Source organism: Passer domesticus, chromosome 3 (assembly GCF_036417665.1).
Source record: "Passer domesticus isolate bPasDom1 chromosome 3, bPasDom1.hap1, whole genome shotgun sequence".
Taxonomy (NCBI): domain Eukaryota; kingdom Metazoa; phylum Chordata; class Aves; order Passeriformes; family Passeridae; genus Passer; species Passer domesticus.
The window spans coordinates 87,611,831-87,636,149 of NC_087476.1; the positions used below are offsets into that span (position 1 = coordinate 87,611,831).

Consider the following 24,319-nt stretch of genomic DNA (forward strand, 5'->3'; position numbering starts at 1 on the left):
CTCACTCCTTACCTCAGCAAGTCTTGAAGAAATCATTGAGCAATTTGCAGGGATTGGAAGAGAACAATACTGATGACTGCTCTGTGTGTATATTAACTGTGCCAGGATTCATTTCATAAGAATGAGAAGCTTGTCATTTTCAGTTGTGCAGAGTGTTTTGTGCCAGATGACTTCTGCCTTCCTCCCTGGAGACAGCTACTGAGCCAGCTCTGAACAGATGCAGCTCTACAGACCACCTTCTTCTGGAAGCATGAGATAGTCAAAAAACTTTTATGGCCTCCACACAATTAATGTTTCTCTTTAAATCAAATCAGACAAAAAAGCCCTATTTCACTAGGAAGCAGCTTCCAGCTCTTCTGTCCTGCTCAGCTTGTGAACCCAGGAGAACCTGCCTCACAGGTGCAGAAGTGGGAGCTCTACCCTCCAGGTTTCAGCATAGGTGCTATGGTACAGTGGCATCAGGCGCAACAAGGATATTTCATCACCACTCCCAAAGTATTTCCCTACCAGGAGCCTGAAGAAAAGCAGGGACAAGACAGTTATTTTTTTTTTCCATAGGCCAGCTCATGCTTTCCTTGCTAAAAAAAAGCACAATTAATGTGAAGAGAAATTAGACCAAGGGACAAGAGACATGGGGAAGAGCTGACCCTGTGCCTTCTCTTATTAAACAAAACTCCTGCTTTGCGTGCAATCCATAGAATATTAAAACTTTACATACTCTGGAGTTGGCTTGAAGCCTAACAAAACTGGAACCACCCCATCCTTATTGGCTTTATATAGATAGGTGCAGAAACATACAAAGTTGAGATGATTCATGCTCTCTGGAATGAAAGGCAGCAGCACAGCTTTGCTTGAGCAGAGATATTCATGGGAGCGGGAAAAACAGAGTGAGCACTCTGCTGGGAAAAGCTGCTGAAGGTTGTTCTTGGTAGCTGTCGAAGAGGAAGAACATTACTGAAAAAGGGGATAGGGCAGCCCAGAGAAATGACTGGAAGGTGCCTGGGCCAAAGAAGATCTTTTGAACTTCTAGTCAACAAAAACAGAACTTGTGACATAAAGCAGCCTAAAATCAAAATATGTAGTTAGCAATTTTTGCAACTCTTGGAGCTTTTCGGCATATGGCACAAAAAAGAACAAGGCAAAGACAAGGTACAGTATAAAATTTAAATAACTACTCAATGTACAGAAAAATATAAGTACTAAGCTTCTTAGAAGGCAAGAAATGCTCTGCCCATATAGGCTATACACTGTAAATGAAATGGAAGCTCAAAATACCTTTAGCAATATTGATAGATTCCACATTTTTCTTAAACACACAAGATTCACTTCAGTGCTTTAATCAAAACGTTACTCCAAAAACACACAAACACCCAAGTATTCTAAAAGTAGTTGGAAAGCATTCTGAAATTTTTAGTAATCACCTCAGGATGTCACAGGTCCTAAGAAAAACTTAACATTATTTTCCAGAAGTTTCTGGAAAAGTTTCCAGATTATGGAAAGAAACTGCTGATATGAAACTAGAGAACAACTGTAGATTTAAGGGTGCTGATGTAATTTTTCCACAGAAAGCAGCTGAACTCTGCAGAGAGAGAGCAGTGTCAGGTTAGAACATTACACTGCTTCATGGACTCAAGCCCCATTGCAGTACATTTCTGCACTGCACTAATGAGATGGCACTCACTGCACAGCTGTACAGATGTCGAGCCTTCAGAAGCTGGGATAACTATATGTCAAACTTCTGTGGTTTTGCCACTTGGTATTTTGGGTGTATGCCTTCATTTGTGATAATAAATATCAGGCCACAAACAAATGTCTCCTCAGATATCTGATATGTTTAACACTCAAAACAGCTTGAAAATCGAAACATTTCTGCTGTTAGCTTGGAGTTCTCCTGGAAGGATTAATCTACAATATATACCAGATGAATAGGCTAGGGATAAGACAATGATTGCCAGTTGTTGGTATGGGTTTCTCTGCCATTTTGTACCCACAGTTTTTATCCTGCAGTACACACAAAGTTCAAACAATGCCTTTGTTATGAAAATCTAAATCCTACTGCACATTTCCATGCTGAAGACTGAAAATTTCGAAGTTGCTCCTAATCCTATCTTGCCTATAAGCAGGTACAAAGAAAGGCAGATGTCTGTAAGGCATCTGTAGAAATGGATGGATCAGTACCATGTATTTTAACTATCAATTAATGGGCCCCAAGGCTTTTTCTTCATGTAGCAAATGGGGAAATGTGATAGCGAAGTTAAACAAATGACACAGCATCAGACAGTCAGTCTGGAACAGCAAAGGAAGCAGAATTCAACCTCAGACTCATTTAGAACACCCTTATCACCACACAATTCCTTCTGCATATGCTTACATAAAATATATTCTTATTGTGTTAGCTTCTGCACCTCTGCAACCAACAACTACTGAGGAGAAATTGCTGCAGCTTAAAGAAAGGCAATTGTGTTATCCTGACAGATGACTTGCAAATTTGTTACTGTTATAGCCCACACTAAGAGGAAGGGCTTCGGTTTGACCCGTTGCACACTTGAGGAATTAGCATTAGAGCTGACTAAACCCACAGGATCAATTTCAAAGCTCTGGCTCCTCATTGAAAAAGGCCAGAACACCACAACTGCAAATGAAGCAATGTTTTCTGTGGTATTGTTAGAAAAGGTCTCCCTCCTCAATGAAATCAATAGCAATGACTGTCCTTTCCTACCAGAAATCTCAGACTCGCAATGGAAAAACCATATATATATACACACACATAAATACTAAACCCTATCAGTAGGGTCAAGTCTCTGTCTTTACAATTCTGTTTCCAGAGTTGTCTCCTATCAAACTAATGCTCCAAGACCAGAACTATCACATCAATAGTTACTTTCCTTTATTATCTACAGAACGTTTTCTGTCCAAAGTAGTAAAGACTCTATAGGAGTCCGATAACTTTACAAGGTGATGGCATTTCTGTGTTTATTGTAAGCCATTTCTATTGCAAATTGCAACAACTTTTCAAAGTGTAGCAGTGATTTGGAAATGCAGGCACACTAATACATCAACTGCCATGACTAATGTGTAAACTTTTAATGACCTTGGCAAAATCTATCTTTCATTGGGCAAGTGCCACTATTTTGACTGTACAAAATGTTTTGGAAATATGTTGAAAATTATACTTGTTTTGGAAAATATTTTAGGATTTCAGTATAGCAAATGGAGCTATATTAAATAAAAGTTTGACATGGAGGAGAAAACACTCCAAGGCTGTGTCTTTTTTTTTTCTTTTTTAAAAGAGGTATCCTCCAAGTGTTGTACATTCATAGAATGCTGACTTTTTATCCAAACAAACTTAAGATAAAACATTATCTTGAATGGCTTTCAGTTTCATTCAGTCACTGTCATCTTCTTGTTTCAGACCACCTCCTTCTTCACTGTTGCCCCCTCCGTCGCTTTCCTTGTCCCAGTCCTTCATAGATGCTCCCATCATGAAGTCATCACGCAGTATATTCCATTCTGGCCCCTCTTCAGACTTCGCTTCACCCTGAATGTTTGAGGGGCAGAGAAGAAAGAACAGAGAAATGAGATAAATGTGAAAGACAGTAGAAGATGCAAGGTCTCCATGCAATCAAAATAACACCTCCTACAATCAGCAGATGGAGGGCCAGGTCTTTGTGCAAATGGTACAGAAACATGCAGAACAACCAAAAATTACTTGATGCTAAAATGCAAACTTGTTTTAAACAAACCAATAAAAGAAATATGGAAACAAAACAATTATTCCTCATGGATGAAACAGTCTGGGTATGGCTTCCTTTATTAAAATCTTTCTTGGCAATCAGAATGGATTCATGATATCATTTATTAACCCCCAGGTGCTACTTCATTAGAACACTTCTTGGCACATTTCTAAAACACAAATATGGATTTAATAAAAGTTTAACCCCCCTCCCCCCCCCCAAATTTAATATTTAACATAATCAGTGATACATGAACCAAATCCCCTTTATGTGAATTATTACCTCACTACCTGGGCTTGTCATATGGTACAAAACTGCCTCTAAAAGAAACAAAGCTGATCTACTCTTAGCAAGCCAACAACACCTTACTCCAAATTTGCTACCTCTTGGAAGTGGATAAACTCGAGGCCCACTGCATGGACTGGTGAATAATAAAGAGAAGGGCCGGGAGTGGAGTTTCAGGTCAGTGCTGGAAACAGCGCTTGGTCACGGCTCCCGGAGGTGACAGACCACATTTGAGCAGTGCAACAGCCCCATCCTGTGGCAACACTTTCAAACAACAGCTGGAAGCTATGCTTGCATCCTTTCCGGAGGAAAATACCGAAAGCTGCCCGATGTACTGAGAAAGGATTTATTTCAGTGTTAACGCCTTAGCAGCAAAACATTTTTGACGAACAACATGGATCAGAATCCAGCAGGCAAGCAAAAAATTGTCCTACCAAAGTGGAATTAGGGACACTGAAAACACTAATTTAGTTCTGCAAGGTCTTTGAAAATACATTTAACACTGGCACCCCACGGAGGGTTCCCCACTCCCATGCTCCAAAGAAGGGACCTCAGCATCCTCTGCAGACAAGATTTGCCTACTGGATGCAAAATCTGCAGTAAATTTAGACATCTGTCCACACCTCTTCTCTGCCATGCACATAGGAATGTGATACCACTGCATATTTCAGCTGAAGCCTGTGGGAATCAAGATTTGGAATAGAGCAGCATACAGAATTTGATTTCAGGAAAAAGAGAAATTAAGAATGCGAGTCCATTACTGTAAATAAAACATGCCCTATTACACCATCAGAAGTTACCCGAGTGCAAAACGTCTGCCAAACAAGGTATGTGCTTTTAATAGGTAATCAAAGCAGAAATGCTACATGTGACTTCTGCACGAGTCACATGCTGGCCTCACAAAAATTGGGTAACAAGTCTTAACACTTTTCTTCACAAAAGGAATTTCCCAGGGCCCAGTTCAAATAAAGAGAAACTCTACAGCTGTTCCTCAAGATGTTTGCACCGGGTTTGGGTTTAGGGTTTGCTTTTGTGCCTTCACAGATGCTCTCATTAATGGCTACTCCCATCCAACAATTCCCCTTTTCCCAAGGGTAGTGCCTCCTAAGCACTCATCACTCTTGCAGAAATTTACTTTAAGTGCTACACCCAGTAAACCTAAAATCATCTCAGAAGGGGCAATCAATTACCTGGAGTTACAGATAAGAGCTACAGATAAGGCAGGTCCCTAGGCAGACCTTAAAATTTTCACATGAGACTCATCTGTATTGTTATGATAGTGCAAACACAGGTAGTCTGTTCTGGGATGCAAGGAGAGGGTAACTTTTGTTTTCCTCCTTTTTAACTGTATTGCAGTCGTATATGTTTGCCTTTGCAGAGTAGAGAACAGTTTAAAAAAAATCACAAAAATCACCAAGTCCTTTCTTTTTTAATCCTAGATCTTTGATAAACAGATATTTGAACAGTGAAATTTAAGAGTTGAATCCAAAATACTTAAAAGGAAACATCCCATATTTCTTACAAAACAATCTACATTTTTTGTTTTCAATAATAAACCCAACAGAATTGCTTTTTTTTTCCATATGTGCAGAACAGGGATTTTTTCTTTCTTATTTTGTTTTGGTTTTTAAACAGCACAGAAGGAGTAGATTATTATCAGCAATGACAGTTGCAGGCTCAGGGTTTGAAAAGCTCAATCCTCAAATTCATCACAAGCTACTATTCAGCAACCATTAGCCCTTCTTTCTGTCTATGTCAAGTGAACAACAGCACAAAAGCAGAACTTTAACAAAAGAGGGATGCTGATCTTCCATAGCATCACCGATTCTGCAAGGCACCACAAAGGCCTGAATAGAGTTTTACAACAAGCTCAAAGGAGAAAGACAGAGGTAGCATGTTCATGCCTCAAAGATGAAGATTAAATGCTTGAAAGCAAATATTTAGTCAATTTTAAGCATGCCTCCAAGTGAAGAAAACGCCTTATTTAGTATCTTCATTCCTAACTCATTTACTACTTATTTTCCCCTCAGAATAAAAATTCTCCAAGTCTACTGCATCACAAAACATTCTCAGTCTTAAGAAAATATGCAGTGAGAATATTTGTATAATTGACAATTAGTTGAACTGTAACATCACTTCCCAACTTGCTTTATGTAAGAAAGTTAATACAGTTGAGTTTTCAATGCCATAATCTAGTTTCATCTAAATAAAACAAAACTGATTCTTGGCACATGGAAAATAAACCAACTTTTAATCTACACAAATGCTTTTGAACTCCCAGTCAGCTGTTCATGCACATCTCACTACAACACTGAAGTCCCCTTTGAACATCCCCAAATGAAAACAAAGCAGAATCTGAATCCTTCAGTAAGGCAAGGAGTGAAGAATTCTCATGTTGCTTTTTTTCCTCTCCTCTTTTATACACTGGAATTGGGTTTTCTTTGCCAAAGGGTCTGGCAACCGATTTCAAAAGGTCTGAGAGGCAGCAATTAGTAAAATACCTCAAGAGTCACTGTCGTTTTACTAATTGCTGGTGATGAACTTATTATCATGAGCTGAAATAAGGCAGACCAAAGCATGCACTGTGGTTACTCTAGTGCTGATACTTGCTCTGATGAACTCATAGTCCAGTTGAAGAGTTCATATAAATTTAAAAAAAAACGTGCCTACTTACGAGGCTATCACAGCATTAGCTAAAGCCTCTTACAAGTAGGGCTCCGTAGTGGGGACATACTTCCTGAGCTAATTCTGCTTTGAAGACATACTCCCTAAAATCTGCACCAGGACAAGAGGAACTGAAATTCTTGGTCAAGTCCTAATAAAACAGAGGTCCAAACTAAGCTCCAACTAAGCTTAGTTCTGTCACTTAGAACAAGCAGCTGACCCTTGCAGGATCCAGGCTGAAACTGCCTCCTGGATTTTTAAATTTTAAAGGAATTGGTCTATGAAAGCCTTGTGGTAGCAGCAGCAGCTGTAAGATCAAGTTAGAAATCTCCATGTTTTTGTTCATTTCTTTACCACCTCAAAAAACTGGAGCTACAAAATTTGCTCTTGGTAAATGACAAGACAGTATATTCAACTGAGACCTGCCAAACTCAACACTGGAGCTGTGGCAGACAGCACTGACACCAAGGTCTGGGATCAATCTTCTCTGCCCCGTCTGAAGCAGGATGATGCCTGCCCGAGCTGTTCAGAACCTTACACTCAAGCAAACCGAAGTCCATAGTCTTACTGGTAAGTAATGGCATTAAAAGATAAGCCTTGAAATCAGACAAAGGACAACATTTCACTCCGCTGTCCACCAGCATGGGGCACTTGAGCAACTCCAACTTCTGCATCTGGAAAGCAACAAACACACCTACAGCACCACGGAGATTCCCTGACAGCAGTGTCCAGAAGGAAGACAGGAATTCCAGGGCTTTAGAAAAGGAACATTTTTCAGACCTAGGGATTACAATCAGCACACTGGACCCCTACGCTTTTGCTTTGTGTATAAGATGAAATGCCAGAGCTTGCAGGGGCATCTCTCTTTACCATCACCTACAATAAATGTTTATTTGTACCTGTCAGGGAAGGAATTTCTAACATAAATATCTCTCAAGCAACAACTTTAAGCACTGAGAAAACAATTCTAACGTGTCTAATTAATCTGAACTGCCTCCCCAGGTTCCTCTGTTTTGCTCAATACAAACATTTAAGACCTTGAGACATAGTGAAGCTTTTGTCATGACAAAGAAGTTAAAAAGCGTAACTGCCAGAACACATTCTCACAAACATCTGACAATTACCTTCCCTGTCAGCCTGCATCTTGCTCTGAATGACTGCTTCTATTCTGGTTCTCATCTCCAAGAAAGTCCATGTAAACTGAGCTCAAAAAACCCCAATCAGGCAGCACAGGCATACACTGAGCTGTGTAAAATCTCAATTTAAAATAAATTAAAAAAATTTAATAAATCTCAATTTTAAGTAGTAGTAGTAGTAATAATAATAATAATAATAATAGTAATAACAGTAATAGTAATAAACCCCTCACTTGGCAGAAGAGGGGGAAGGAATGAAAAGCAAAGAACACCAGCATAATCATTTCTCCTAACTTAATTTTCAGCAATATGCGAGCTCACAGAGAAGAAAACAAATTTCCTTCAGGCTGAGAAGAAATGAAAAAAAACTGCAGCCAAAGTACCTAAAGCAGAAATGTAAGCAAAAAACAAAATGTAATGATTTTTAACAGGAAAATTATACTTGGGGTTTGATCATTAGCGCTGCCGGCAAGTTAATCTAATTTGAATTGCAGCAAGATCTTGACTCTAAGAAAGGTTCCTATGTAAGCCTGATCCCAAACAGCCAAAACCCCACAAATTTTAGTCTCTGCAAACTGAGACTAAAACCTCCACCGCTATTATCTTGAACTTCTGAACTGAATTCTCACAGCAACTCACTCTGGGAAGCATTTTCAGCTTGCAGAATATGTGAGCTGCACAACAGAAAGCTATTCTGCTGCAGTATAATTCTGCACAATCATTTATTCCTTAGGGTGAGAGTTATTCAATACCCATCTGCATTCTCTCTCTGAATCAGAAATTAAAGCGACTGAACTAAACTGCCCTGGTTTAGTTGAAGTGACACTACACTGTGGGTATCAACAGTGGGACAGGGGATTTACTCAGATCACAACTTTCTCATATACACCAGAATCTGCTCTGGCAATTCTAGTGAATAAATCTAAGAATTAAATTTTTTTTACAGGGTGTTTTGAGACCTGCTGTTCCTGTTCAAACTTCTCTGAAAGTAGCACACTGGAATTATTACTACAAGCACAACAAATAGTGATTTTTCCTTTTGAGCACAGCCAGAAGACCACCCAGAGCGTAACGACCTGCACAAGGAATCTCCTCATCCTTACATCCTCCTCTAGGGTTTACTACAACTGGGGATGTGTGAATGAGAAGGAATGCTTTGGGTTGGCACGCAGAGGCTTAAACATGGCCCAGCTTTGGAGGGGTCAGAACTCAATTACAGAATTTCTAAAAACAAGCATAAACCTGGGCCTAAGCAAAGAACAAAATTCAGAAGCGTTGTTACTAGATGCTCAGTTGCAAAGAAGAATCTTAGAAAAAGCTTATGAGAGAACAGATTTCCTCAGGTTTGGTTCACCAGAAACCTCATAAATTATTATTTCTGTCAGGAAAAGCAAAAATATTTTAAGAATTTGAGCTTAACACAGGGCCATTCTGCAGAAAGGACGCTCTGGAACTCCTCAGCCTGTGCTGTACTCCAGCCATCAACAGCAGCCATCTCAGAAACCCCTGTGCTGCACCAGGAATTCCACCACATGTTGCTGCATGACCTGTTTGGCCACACTGGCATTAAGACTCCCTTCCCATGTTTTAATGAGCATGATGTATAGCAAGGGCACGCTACACCAGGAGCAAGTTGCACAGTTCCTGAACCACCAAGCTGTACCTGGAAAATACACAGATATAGCAAGAGTGCCTAATAAAAAAGTATGCAGTCAAGATTAAGGCCTCCACTGTGCTATCCCTCAGAAGTACATCCTCATGTCTTTCAACAATTTACTTCAGAAAAACATTTTCCAGTCACAGCAGATTTTTCTCAGATGTTACCCATTTATGAAAGACACTTAAGCACTATCTCAGCTGGGTACCTAAAATTTTCTGCAAGTTGTTATAAAAGCTTGCCTGCTGGCCCAGTAAGGAAACATGCAGACCTGCAGCATTTTGGAGTATTTCTGATTTTTTTTTTACACAATAAATTAGTACGTTGCAAATTTTTAAATGATATGAATATCACTCAAATTATTTCCAACAAATGATGCTAAAATAATCCAGTGTTTTTCATTATGATTTAGCAAGAGGCATAATGGACTGAGTCCCAAAAGGTTGTCTCAAACAATAAAGGCTACAGTAATGACCATGCCTGTCCCTTCCAGCACTTAAGAAATCACCTCACACAAACAGCTGATCAGAAGGAAGTGGGGCAAGTAAAAAGCCTCTCCCTAACTCAGGATTTCCACTTCTGAGTCCCAGAAGAAGAGTAAGGATCCAAAAAACTTTGAGGTAGGAGGGCGATTAATAAAAAAAATGGCAAAAGAGTCTACAAGGATCTAAGCTTTATGCCATTTTTATCTGCAAAGCAGCTTGTCTGATTTCACCTCCCTACAGTCATTGCCCTTGCTTTTACTTCATTGTTTTTTTGTGACATATCCTGGAGGTCTCTAAATCCAAATTTCTCTGATTTTATATTCCTATAATTTCCCCTCACATTGTCATGTATGAGTGGCAAGCTCATTAAGGAAGAGACCCTACCCCTCAACATTCCCAAGCTGCTTTCTAAAAGTAGTTTAAACCTGATGAAGGAAGATGTAAACTGCCCACAATACCAATCCCTTACCTTAAACATCTGGCTACCCTTTCTCTGCATTTCTGACCTTTGCATCTCTGTCTATGTTTCTGTATGGGCTTTCCCAACAGCTGCAGATGGAGAAGAAATTACACAGACCACCTGCAGACCACTGTCCAAAGTTCAGCAGCAAACCTAAAAGAGGTCAGACCTTTCCAAGAGGCAATTTTAATATAATTTGTAATACCAACCATGTTTTTAAAAGTATATTTTCTAATCTTTCGGTAAATTTCAGAAACATTCATTAAAAATTGGCTGGGACTTCCCACAGTATTGAAAAAAAAAATTACTGAACTCAGCGACCCTCTAACCATTGCAGGCTGGAAGCAGTTTGATCCACCACTCCTGAAGTCTATTGACCAAGATAAACAGATGAGTAGGTACCCACAGAAGTCTTTTATAACACACACACTCTGGAAATCACAACATTTTGTACCTTAATAAAACTTCAAAGTAAAGGAATCACTTTCCATGATAATTTCCAATAGCAAATGCTCAGATGGGGGAAACAAACTTATTCAGATAGACAAGCTCCACCCAAACCTTCTTACTTCCAGAGAACATTTTTCTATAAAACTTAATGAAATGTTTAGATGTATTTTTCTCTAAGTACACTGCCCTGCCTGTAAGAGTTATGAACAAAGCCAAGAGTGGAAAGCTGCTTTTATAAGACTTCCAACTTGATTTACCAGATAAAAGCCTAATAGTATTTGACTCTTTGTGCTTTGTAGACTCACAGGAAGATCAAAACATGTATGACACAAGTTTTTTAAATGTGGTTGTTTTAGACACAGTTTTACTGAAAAAAAAAAGCCTTGCAACATCTGAAAACAAAACACATCATAGTATCCTGTGCACTAATAAACAAATAGCAAGGCAAGTTACTCTCTAATATGACAGATGGAGCTGTCTCAGCATTGCCTGACATTTCAATCACAAGTCTCTGTTTACATTCACTTAAAAATTTGCCAAACTTCAACTGCTTTATGCTGAAGAATTCTGCAATGTTTCAAATACAACCACTTCATCCCTTTTCACAGAAAGACAAACTTAAAATATTTTGTCTTCAGCTCTAAGGAAGAAAGAGATATTTTCTACAGGAACCCATTAAAACCTTGTATCATTCATTCTTTTTAAACTTAAAAATCAGTTAAGGATGTGTTTTGGAGCTGGCAACATATCTTTTACTATCTCCATGAACATTTGCCCAGATCTGGACAAGTTATAAACATCTGGAAGATGGCCCTCTACAAACCTCAGGTCATCACCTCAGTAGATGCAATAAGCATTTAGCATCCAAATTCTCTTAAGATATCTGTCCTCACTGATCACTATCTGCATCTTAGCAGGCAGCATTCAGCTGAACTGAGAGTGACTCATGATGACACACAGGGAACTGGCCTTTCTGTGGTAACAGCTGTCAGGGCTGCTCCTGCATTAGACACAGGATACTTGCTTGGCCCTCAGGTGCAGGGGGAAAGAACCTGTCAGGAACACAGAACAGGAAGAGGATAAAAAAAGAGTAGATGGGAACAAAGTGCAAAATCACAGCCTTTCCCCTTCCTGATTTCTGATCAAATACCTGATTAAAGAGGACAGAAAGGGATATCTGCATATAATACCACAGGAAAAAAGGTAAACCTAGTAAAATACTTCACATGACCCTTAATTGTCTTATGTGGAGTTGAATTTACAGTGTCAACTTCTTGACATTGAATCAATCAAATTATATTGAAACACTGACAAATTTAAATTGACATTTAAATATTGAAAAAGTCCTACATTCCCATGTTAACACAGATGTGCATTACCTGCTATGACAACAATCTTAAAAACCCAGTCCTGTTGATGACCCAAACTCTGTAAGTTAATACAATTTCTAAACAAATTTAAAGTAAAAATGTCATAATTAAACATCCTCTAGTACTGCACAACAACCCTTTACATTAAAGAACTTATAAGTTATATTCCTTATCCTATAAGGAATATAGGATATAGCAAACTGGTGGCAGGCTGCACTGCATTTATCCCTAAGGATATTCCTAAGAATACAGCATACAATTAGTTGTCAGCAACTTTCTGGTACAAAACCAAAAAACTTCATTAAAAGCATCACCTCCAAACACATATGGAGTGACCTTCAAGAGAATGTACACGCAGTTAGGAAAAACAGAAAAATGTAGGATCCAAAGGAATCCAAATTAAAAGTTTTTGTGCATGTGATGGGAAGACATTTGTTAAAACTGGAGAATCTACTCTGGCTACAGCCGAACTAAATTAATACTTAGCTGCCCCCCCAAATCTGCTGGAATACATGTATGCCTGGTTACTCCTTCAACTAGGTCTGTAAAACCAGCACAGAACAGCTGTAGAAATAAACTTCTGCTACTCTGCAATGGCATTATCACCTAAGGAAGTTTCTTGGTAAGATTAAAAGAGATGTTGATACACCTTACCAAATTTCCAGAAGTCATCTCCGCCTTCATCCACACTTCAGAAACAATCTCATAGCACAGGCTGAAGCAACTGTTCAGACTACTGTCACTCCAAAGAGGTATATGAATGAAAACAGTTGGTTTCTTTTTCACCCTCCCCATTTCTACACTGTGAAAGCAGTGGAAAGAAACAGACCAAGCTAATGGCCAGTACTCAAGAAGCTGCAAGGAAAAGAAGTCACTCAGTTTATAAACCGATGTGACTTTTAAGCTGGAAAGTACAATTTATACCCCCATTTAGCTTAAAAAATGAAAGCCCCCATGCCACTCCTCGTATCCCAGCAAGAACAGTGGTCAAAGTCGGAAGCATAGTATTCCTCCTGCACTTGAACAATCTTCAAACTACAGCTTAAAATAAAGTCTCATGAACAGAAGAAAAATCTATAGTAAGTCTGACTCTAATCACTGTCCTTACAAATTACTTACCAGATACTTGGAGCATTTATAAAATACACTTGAGGTAGAAGTAACTTTTCTGGAAAAGCACTTTAAGTCCCATATGAGCAATAGCTGCAATGAAATAGCACTTGCATTCTTCTCCACTCATCTTCCTTCCCATCAATAATTTATTTTAGAATATAAAATTATAGAATATTTTGAGACCAACACACCAATTTTTTTCCAGATGCCATCCCAAGACAGGAAGTAAATTGTGCCTATGGGTCATGTAGTCAGCCTAGCTTACAGAAAGATTACATTGCAGAATTTGGATCATGGTTACTGATGTAGACCAGGAAATCCTGCTCTTACTTTCACCACTGAAATGCTCTGCAACAGATCTGGTTTAAGAAAGCTTACAAGTTGAAGCAAAATCATGCTACAAAGTCCTAATGAAAAATGAAAGGTCAATGAGTGCAGGTTATGCTTGTCATAAAGAGCATCTGTAACTTTCATGCCAGTTGTTTATGTGTCACTAAAAAAATGCTTTACCAAGCATTACCACGTAAAATGCTTGACAGGGACCAGCACAAATGACTAATCAATATGAAATTGTCAGTGACACACAGCAAGCAAGGAGAATAACTCTGAATTTCCTTGTTTTCTTACAATTAAGATTTCAAGACTTCATGTAGTTCACTACATTAGCCAACATATCTGTGCAACTCCAGGAGAAGAGAAACTTCACTCGACCCTAGAAGCAAGGGTACTTCCTAAGAGCACCCTGTATTTAAGGACCTAAAGAAAACAAAAGGTTCTTACAAGGAATCCTTTACTGCCACTACCTACTTCTGTATTCATTCTATAGACATAAAAATAACTTCAGTCTCCAGGCCTGAAAATACAGCAATTCTGATACATACCCCTTCTAAACCTATACTTTAATACTTGTAGTGTCTTACATGAAGATATGACCAACACATTCTGAAATGAAAAGCTAGTGTGTAAGGATTGTGTTAAACAAATTGAAAACTCTCTTATCTGCCAATAAAAGATTCATAGAAAAACCCACCCCAAAACTTAAAAAAAAAGCCCATCCAAAAACAAACAAGTAGGATTTTTTTAATGACTACATTTTTCTCCCACATTGCAAGGCTTCAGACTAGGTGGTGAGGGGAGAGAAATTAGATGATCTTACCCAGAGGCAAGCATCATGCACAGTAACTTGGAAAAAAACCAGGAAAAAATATTACACAAGTCAGCTGGCTCAGCAAGGATTAAGAAATACTTTGATAAACAGCAAATGATATGAAAGGCAAAGCTTTTGGCTCCAGCTCAGAAAAATAATTACTCCCAGCTGGGCACAGAGAACTCCAAGAAGGGCTACAATTTCACAAGAAGGGCACAGGAAAACTTACACAGCCTTACAGTCTTTCTTTCATAGTTATGTTGATAGGTATATGCCAAGTAACATTTAGGCCAACGGCTAAAAGTAAACAAAACTATGAACAATGTTCTAGTGGGGCACAGGTTACCTGCCCTTCCCAGGCACGCATAAAGCTGATGGAAGTAGAGAACAAAATTTAAGAAGTGGTCATGCTACTTTGAAATTATACTGCTGCAAATGGGACTTTACAGGGCATTTAATTTCTTTTTTTCACACATAAATATACTTGGCTAAACAGTCAATCAACAGAACTTTATAAGGGATTTCTTCAACAATCCCTGACACTTGAAAGAAATTGCCAAACTTTTAAAAATACAAAGCAAATTTTGCATTCAAAAACTCCTGCAGAGCAAGTAAATGCTTTCACCCACTCTCAAAATACAGTCAAGTCTCATGTCACAGCAGAAGGCTTGAGTCAAAAGAGGTTTGCTTTCACTAGTAAAATTTTTTCTGCTATTTTTCCTGCTGACTGCTTGTTTTATATGGGTGGGGTAATGTTTTTATTGTTCTGGACTGCCCTTTAATTGATGGCAGAGTGCCTGGATTTTGGGATTGGCATCTCTTCAATTGTTTTTGCTGAGATACATTTATTTACCTCCCCCCCCATTTTAAAAAAATGAATACACTCTATACTCTCGACTGCTAAAAACAAACCCACAAAACAAACAAACAAAAGCTTTCAGATGGCACAAACAATCTGCTGAAATCCTGCTGCAAGGAATTTACTACCAAAAAGGCTAATCCAGGCTTCCTACCCTCTGAAACACTCTCAAAGACCACGAAGCAGAGAACAGTGGAGGCCAGCTAAACTGTTCAGTGGCTAAATATTTGTGTAATTCTGAGAAAGAAGAGCAGATTTTGGCCTCAACCTCAAGCCACAACAACTACCAGGAGGGGAGCTTGCTAAATGAGTAAGATATGTTCAAGAGAAAATAAGGCAGATTAGTAACAGCTTGAAAAGGAGTTATTGAAGAGTTTGGTTCTGTATTAAATCGAATGTAGAGTCACTGAAGCAAAGGCTGAAGAGTCACTGAAACAAGGGAGAGAGGAAGGGGGGTGGTCTGTCTAAGCAGACATATAATTAAAAAATCCAACCAAAAAATCCCAATCCACACCCCAGCCTTTGTGCACAAGCAATGTGAAAGCAGCATCTACATTAGTACTCAAACCCAAGACTAACCAGCCAGCATCTAAAGCATCTCCAGAGGTCTTGAATGGAAATATGCTATTACTGATGCTGCCAAAATAAAACTTTTTTTTAGCATAGGAACATTTCCAATCTGTCTTTTCTGACCTAGTAATTAAAAAATTGCCCTGCTACAATGTGACACAAAACAAAGGTCCTAGTTCTTGCTCAGATATTGATTTAATGCTGACTACAATATTAGTTGGCACTGCCATTCTTCCAATATTTTTCTATTCCAAGGGAGGAGAAACAAACAAATGAACCAAAAAAAGAGAACCACACACATACACATGCCCCCCCCCCCCCCCCAACCAAACAAGCAAGCTGGAATTATTTAAGGAGAAATAAAGTGTCAGCACCAAGCTAAATTGTTCTCATTATCCAAAGAACTTAAAAAATACTTTAATATTACACTTGCATGAAAATTGTATGAGCACACCATGCCAGGCAGTGTTTCAGCATGTTCCCCAAGTGCACACAAACAAAAAACATATGACAAAATGTTGTCTCCCGACTGATTAAAGTATTTCTTCCTGGCATGGAAAAGCACTTAGTTAACTGTGGTGTGTCTGTGCCAACTGCAGTATTCCACCCACCACCAAGCACAGAGTTTAAACCTGGACACAAATATGCTTCAAAAACGTGCAGCTTCTGAAATACGAGAAAGAGTTGTCTGAGCAACTTGTTTTCAACCCTGAGCTACTTGATGAGCTGAAAGAACTGATGAAGAGTTGGACGAGTCCAACACTGTGTCTCAAACACATTTGGAAAAAGTGGAATGATTTCTTACCAAAATATCGTAAGAGAAAGGAAGCCAAACCAGCCTAATGCACACAGAGAATCAGGGAAAGAAATCCTACATACAAGGTTTAATACATCCATGTTGCTTTCTATTGTGGTATTCATTTTGTATAGCAAATCATTCCGTTTCAGACACCATAATCACCCAAAGGAAGTGAGTTTGACATGACCAAACTGTGGGGACACACAAGTAGTACAGTCTAATACACCATGTAAGATGAACAGCCTCCAGGTCTTTAACAATTTCAAGGAGCTATTACTGGTCAAATTCCAAATGTCACAACCCACCATAATACAGCAGTTTGTTCCATAACTAGTGTAAAATCCAAGATAAAATCTAGTGTTTCATAATATTTTTTTAAACACAGCTAAAGCAAGTTACTTGCATAATAGGCTCCATGTCTTATCAGAAGAGCTTCCACTGTTTTGTACTTTGATAGTCAAAAAACAGGGAAAATAGGCTAAAAGCTACTTGTTCCCTTCTACAAGTCTAAAAACATCCCAGCCATTTGGGTCAGAGGTTTATGAAAAGCAAGCACATTAACAGAGAGTCAATGTATTGAGAAGGTACCTAAACATTTTTTTTCTCACAGATGAAGCCTACCTGTTTACTTTTAGTGGCCATTCCAGCAGGATTCCTGGTTCCTTTAGCCCCCTCCATATTTCTTAGAACATCGATGAAATCTCTCTTTGAAACAGAAGACATCAGTTTAGCACGCTTCCTCTCAGAGCTCCCTGCTTTCTTCACCTCCTCTTCCATTTTCTTCTGGTGTGTCCTGACAGCGTTGAATAATTGTACAACACCTCTGGGACAGGGAAAAAGACAACAAAGCAAATCTTTTAACTCAAGTTCCTTTTACAGAAATGAACACCCTACTAAAGCTAATCAGTGCAGATGCTGGATGGCCTCTAACTCCCCAAAATGGTTACCTGGAACCTCGATTTGGTTAAGAAGGAACATTTGCTACAACATAAAATACTTTCACTTTTCATTCTTTCTTCATACTTATTGCTAGGAACCAGTAACAAACAAATCTACTATTCAGACTCTGAAGTAAGCGTGGAAACATGGCACCAAGATCAGTTTCATCCTTGGGAGTATGTTATTTGTCCTAAAATCAGTTATTAAATTACTCAGGCAAGTTTCTTAAAGGCAGCTGAAGCTGGGAGATAGGACATACAGGCAGCACATCAAAATGTTCAGCTAGTTCTGTGACACCAAACTACCACAATGTGAACAGGCAGCTGAACTTCACAGCCATGGATCTGGTGAATCCTCTGTGGAGAAGCAAAAAACCAGAACAGTAGAAACAACTGTTCTGCATTTTTAAGGCATTAAATTAACAAAATGAGGGGATCCAACTAAGCACTTCTGCTAAGCAAATATTAGATTCCCATCTAAATTTTTACTCTTTCATAAAGCTTCTGAAATCTTTTGTTGAACTTGATACTGTAGAATGTAGACCTGTCTATAAATCTCTCGGCTCCTGCTAGTCACTTTTTAAGGAGTTCAATCTGATTGGAAACAGATTACCTGCACAGGCCTTTTCCTCCTCTTTCTGATATACATACATTTAAGGAAAACATTCAGAAAAACTTTTACCTTGTGGCAATTCTCTGAAGATTTCTTTCCTTCTCTCGGTCTTTGACAACATCTGGCTTCACTCGGCACATCATTTCCCATTCCCGCTTTTTATCAAGCTGCATTATAAATATTGTTATGTGAAACAACATGGACATTTGAGAATGCAGTATGACCTGACAGAGTATGTAGCAGCAGGAAAAAAAGTATCCGCTAAGTTCAGTGTGGTTGAAAGTAAAAGGAGCTCTAATATAGGGCTAGACAAGTCTCTTGCATTGATACAACAGGGGCCACACTGAAAGTGTGACTCTCCCAGAGTCATCTGCTTCCACTAACAAAAGCCTAGGAAAAAGATGCTTTTACACCGACTGCCTTAACCAAGGAAATTATTCAAAGACAGCCTTCAAACCCCACATTTCACAAGCTGGTCACAGAGAAATTCATACATAGTAAAATCCTGGGTCCATCAAGACTGGCATGTCACATTTTGAGCCTTGAGAATTTGACTTCCCCCGACAGAACTGGTCCCATGGCTTTGTGACTAAAGCGACAGCTCAGCAGAGAGTGCAACAGGCAGAATGCTAACACAGGAAGAGACAATAAGTCATGTCTACAGTACTGAGTTTTGTCTATTTTTTTGGAGGCTCTCCATTTCTAAACCAAATTGATCCCCTTTTCCTACCAGCAGACACAAAACCATCAGCTTTGTTTCTGCTGCAATAGGAGACCACTGTATTTCAAGACCTCTGCTTTAGGAGTAAGTTTTTCTTCCCCTCTGAACAATTTAACAGTGTTTTAGGCCTGGTGATGTTCCACTAAAGCTGTTTCATGCAAGAAGTCTCTAATGGAATTTCAGAGTCCTTATCTTTATAATTACAGGCAGACTACTATGAACTTCTGAGTTTATGACCATGTTTTCGCCTTTGATCAAAAGAACTGTCCTATTCTACCTTTCATCAGCAAGAAATCAATGAAAGGCAAATTCCTTTCAAGTTTTTCTAAAGCAAACAAGTCACTTTGGGGACCTCTGGCCCATCTCTGTTTTGCAGTATTCTCACGTATTTACAGGATGAGAGCAGGTATTTAGGACAGCCATAACTGTGCAGATGCTGTACTGAAGCTCTCTGAATTTAAAAGGCAAGCCATGGCCCAACTGCAGCATGTCCCAAACTGTCAGGTGAATAACCTGGTTATCCCACAGAATCAGAACTGGTAGGATGAGACATTAGAACTATTAATGTATTTCTAGCCTGAAGGTAAATCAATCAGAGGCTAGAATTAAAAGTTCCACTGAAGGCACAAACAAATTACTTACTTGCCAACATGGTTTGGTTTCTTCATACCAGTTTCAGAACCAGAAGCAATTTATGGCACAAACATGGTAATAGAAAACTCCAATCAGGAAAATGACTGAGGGGAGCAAACAACAGTGCACAACCACATCAATGATTACTGCAGTCTCAGCCTAGAGGCCTTGATTTTGGAAGTCACAGCACAATTTAAATGGAAGCAGTTTTCTTCTCTTTCTCCCTCTCACTTTCTATGGTAGACAATTATTTCAATTTGTAATGCAAACAAAGTGAATTTCGCCCCAGATTAACAACACCAATTAGAAAATCAAGCTTGAAGTAGCTGCTTTCATCCCCTCAAAAAAGAAAACATCTTAAGCTGACAGACTGGAACACTCCTGCTGCCAATGTTCAGCCTGTCTGATGACCCAGAAGAAGCAGTAAGAGAAAAAACCTTACACAGCATGACTGGAAAGTAAAAAAAAAAAAAAAAAAAAAAATTAAGCTACTCAAGATCACAGTGAAGGAGAGACTCCAAAACTGAAACAGCCTCAGCAGAGATTTGGGACAGTACTCAGAGACTATATTGCATGTAGCCCATCTGACAGTCACTGCACATGGAATACTGCATCTTTTTCTCACCCTCATCTTCTTTTCTTGCCTCTCCTGTTTTTTTTTCTCTCTTTCCTTCTCTAGGCTTTTATTCTTGGCCAAGATGGCGGATTTATTCTGTGGAATTTTTTTGTTGAGCACTTTTGCCATGGCATCTGCCCATCCTGAACTTGGGCCATCTTTGCAGCTTGTTGCCTCTTCATCCACACTGCCAGGGACTGCTGCTTCATCTTCATCATCACCTTCCAGGGCTTCACTTCCCGAAGAGTAGCTGTCTTCTGGAAGTTCTGAGCTTAACTCAGAACCTGGGGATTTAAAAAAAAAAAAAAACATAAGCAAAAAAATATCAGGAACTGTTTCTAGTAAGGATCTTTTACTAGTGCCATGTAAATGTTATCCAAGTTCAGAGCAAGGTATTACTGTAAATGTGCTGTTAGAATTAATTCCTCAAGCAGGCACACACCATTATACTGAATTTATTTGAAACTGTGTAGTGTAAGTGCTTGCTCACCTCAGTGAGGATTTAAAGTGATTAAAAGAGGCTGGGCAAAAGGGAAAAGGCAGTCTTGGACATTTATTATTAGATTATTGAAAATTTTTATGTTTAGGACTGGTAATTGTGGGGGGAAAGCCTGTCTATTATCCAGTTTAGAAAGTGTTACTTATAAATTCCTATCCACACAAATATGTGTGCATATGTATGTACACACACAGAGTGAAACTGCAACAGTGACATCTGGTGTTTGACTGCAAACAGCCACAGGAATTAAACTGAAGCTGGGGGGGCATTTCTTATGTGATAGCAAAACCTGCTCAGAGACAGCACTGCCAGCAAAAACACAATTACCTAAGCATAACAACCCAGGGGAGACTGCTTTGTGGAATACAGCATCAAGACAGGTCAAAAGAAACCAGAGGCACTGAGCTTTTATGGGTAAGTAACTGCTCAAGTCACACAAATAAAACATCCCCAAAGTCAAACTTCCCTACCCCTATGAGCCCGTCAAAATAAAAGAAGGAAACGAAGTTACAATACCAAAGTTTGGAATTAAGACAGCTGAAAACAGCCAAATTGACAGCACAAGAAATAGATGAAGAGTTAGTCCTCATTACTCTGTTCAGTAGGTCAAACTGCAAAAATAGAAGTCTTTAACAGCACAGGTGATTAACTAGAATGAAATAGGCTGCAGGTTTAGGGTGTGCTAAAATATGCTGGGTTATTTCACTTCACCACGTAATCAAGATCAGAGCATACTCGAGGTCGTGCCACCATTAACTACCATTCCACTAATATTTGTGCCACATTAATTAATTATCTTACATACAACTTTCAAGACTGCAAAATCAAATGCTGAACAGAAGGAAGCTGGTTTCTGATCTCACCCCGTCCCAGATTCCTCATTTTCATTCACCTACCAGTCTCAAACTCCTTAAAAATTAACTTTTAAACCACAGTACTGCTGAGCCAAGTGCTTTACTTCATAAGCACTCCTATATCCCATGAAGTACCTTTATCAACCAAACCATTAAGAGAATGAAGCCAGGAGTGCTTCACAAGATCTGTTCTCCATAAAACCATGCAGGCAGCTATTAACGATATTCCCCATTAATCAACTGTCTATTTAATTACTAAGCAGCCATAAACATACACTCTGCTGCCACACTAATTCATTATTCTGCCTTCTCCATGTGCCTGTTTATACCAGAAAAAAACTAACAAACAACATAGCAGGAAAACAGTGGCATTGACCAATTTAAAACAAAACCTTTACTGCCCAGGCATGTTTAGAGGCTTGGGGGGAGCATTTAGTTATCCTGGTGGAAAGAAGTGAGAGTCTGTGGTTACAAAACAAATGTGGAAGAGAAATAATGACTGAATACTTAGTCATTATCTCTATCAGTATGACTATAATTTATTTTGAGTGGAGCATGACATACCAAGTGGTATGTCATGCTCCACTCAAAATAAATTATAGGAGTGTTTTCCAACAGTCCTTACTATAAACTGGAAATTTAGAAGTGGCAAATTTTCTCAACACATTCAGTAACTACTTAAAGGCATCTTTTTTATCCTTTAATATCTTTCTAGATATTTGTATCCATATTCTGAGTTTCCAATAAATAATAAATTCAAACCGTTGCCTGCAAAGAAGTAACTGCAGTACCACATGGCATTCATTATACATGTAGGAACCACATCCTGGTTCCTACACCTAAAACAAGGTCAAGTTTTCACCCTGGGCCTTGTCCATTCTATCATGTTGCTATTTTGCTTTTAATCAGCCCCTGTTTGTGACCTTTATTACATACACAAAAGCAAACAACTACCAAAAGTCCAAACCTGAATCCCCCACACTGCTGAGGACCAACTTTTGCAGTTAGCCATAAAAACCAGATCGGACTCATAAAAAGGAAATTTGCAAAAATATGTATCATTTCCTTTACATAACATCTTCTGCCAATAAAACAGAATAATACCAACACTTTCTTTGAACAATTACAGAAAAATTAACAAGGTTTCCACTAGCTGCCATAATTTATTCTTTAATACATCAGAGTAACAGCAGCATGAGATAAAGAAGAGACATTTCAAAATAATTTAAACCAGATTAACTCAATCAGAAGTAGGACCTGGGGCCCTATTCTGAATAGAAAAAACTGATATCTAGCATAGCTTTAATATAAAAAGTTTTAATTGTTTCTGTGTGTGTTGTTGTGAAATACACATACACATTTCTCTCTCATTCTGTCAGACTCGCTCACTGATGAAGGTGAAACACACTTAAAACACAGCGAACATTCAGCAATGAGCTCTGAAAGGAGCTCCCGCACAACGCTTCCCTTTGGGTTCAATTTTGACGCTCAAACCAAACAGAACCAATGCTGGAGCCACAGCTCCAAACGGCCACAACCCTGACTCCTCCCAGAATAAAGCAAAAAAGAAACAGTCACAGGACAGAACAAAGAAGTGATCACAACTGGTTAGGTACATTCTCACAACAGGCAAGGAGGCGAGAACAAGTGCAGAGCGGCGCGTTAATGGTTAATCACTGGAACGAGAGCGTCCCAGGGCTTTCCTTCGGGGAGAAGCAGATCCCGGCTCGCACAGACACGGAATTCGTGCAGCTCTGCACAGTCGTTCCCATCCCTCCCAAGAAGGAGGGCAGTGAAATCTGTTTTGGCGGGCCTAGGGAATTAAGGAGCTGTTGGCGGTAGGAACAGCCCAAGGGTCAGCGCAGGGCGGGCAGGAGCAGCCACCAGGCACCGCGGCAATGGCAGCCCCGGACACGCCGCTAGGAAGCGGCCTCAGCAGGTGCCCGGGCCGGGGCCTGAGCTCCCGTACCCCACGCCGACCGGCGCCGGCCTCGGCCCGCGGTCCGGAGCGGGGGTATGAAGGGCCACGGACGCACCGGCGGGCTCGAACGGGGCAGAGAGGAAAGGCCTCCAAGGTCACAGGATGCCCACAGCGGCGGCCGGCGATGCTTCAGAAGAACAGAGGGCCCCAACCCGTCCCCGCTGCCGTTACCGCTGTCCGTGGCTGTGTCCGCGGCTCCGCGCCCACGTGGGCCCGCCACGGCCGCCGCCATCTTCCCACGGTCCTCCCAGTGCCGCGCTCCGGCCCGACCCCCAGGCCTCCGAGCGGCGTTCCGGCTCCCGAGGTTCCGGGCAAGAGAGAGGCGCTTCCGGGGCGGGGCCGGGGCCGAGCGGGGCCGGGGGCTCGGGCGGGGAGAAATGGGCCCGGGGGTAGAGCGAGCACGGCTGGCCGCGCCCCTCCTGCCATCAGGCCCTGCCTGCTGCTCCGGCCGACCCTGCGCAGAGCCTCCGGCTGTTCCGGCCTCTGCCGGCGCCGTCGTGGGGTCAGTCCCAGGCAGGCCCCGATCGGGGCCTCCCGGCGCTCCCTGTGCCGCCAGAGCTTCGCTCACCTGGAGCATGGAAAGTGCCTTGGGAACCGCTCCAGCACGGCAGAGCTCGGGCTGATTGCTGGCTTCCACCCTGGGGGGCCGCTGTGGATGGACATGGCAACGGCATGGCATTTATTTATAAAAATAAAATAATGCTGTACATATGTGTGTGTGTATATATATATATA

The 24,319-nt window shown here is 40.2% G+C and overlaps 1 protein-coding gene across 1 annotated transcript; it reads right to left on the bottom strand.

Moving 5' to 3' along the window:
* Positions 1-2,865: 2,865 nt before the first annotated feature.
* Positions 2,866-24,138, bottom strand: RRP15 (ribosomal RNA processing 15 homolog). The gene is made up of 5 exons (XM_064414174.1): positions 23,756-24,138; positions 20,260-20,534; positions 18,350-18,447; positions 17,351-17,552; positions 2,866-3,538 (listed from the first exon to the last, which is right to left on the bottom strand). The coding sequence occupies exons 1-5, from the start codon at positions 23,814-23,816 to the stop codon at positions 3,386-3,388; spliced, it is 789 nt and encodes a 262-aa protein (XP_064270244.1). The 5' UTR covers positions 23,817-24,138; the 3' UTR covers positions 2,866-3,385.
* Between the last annotated feature and the right edge of the window lie 181 nt (positions 24,139-24,319).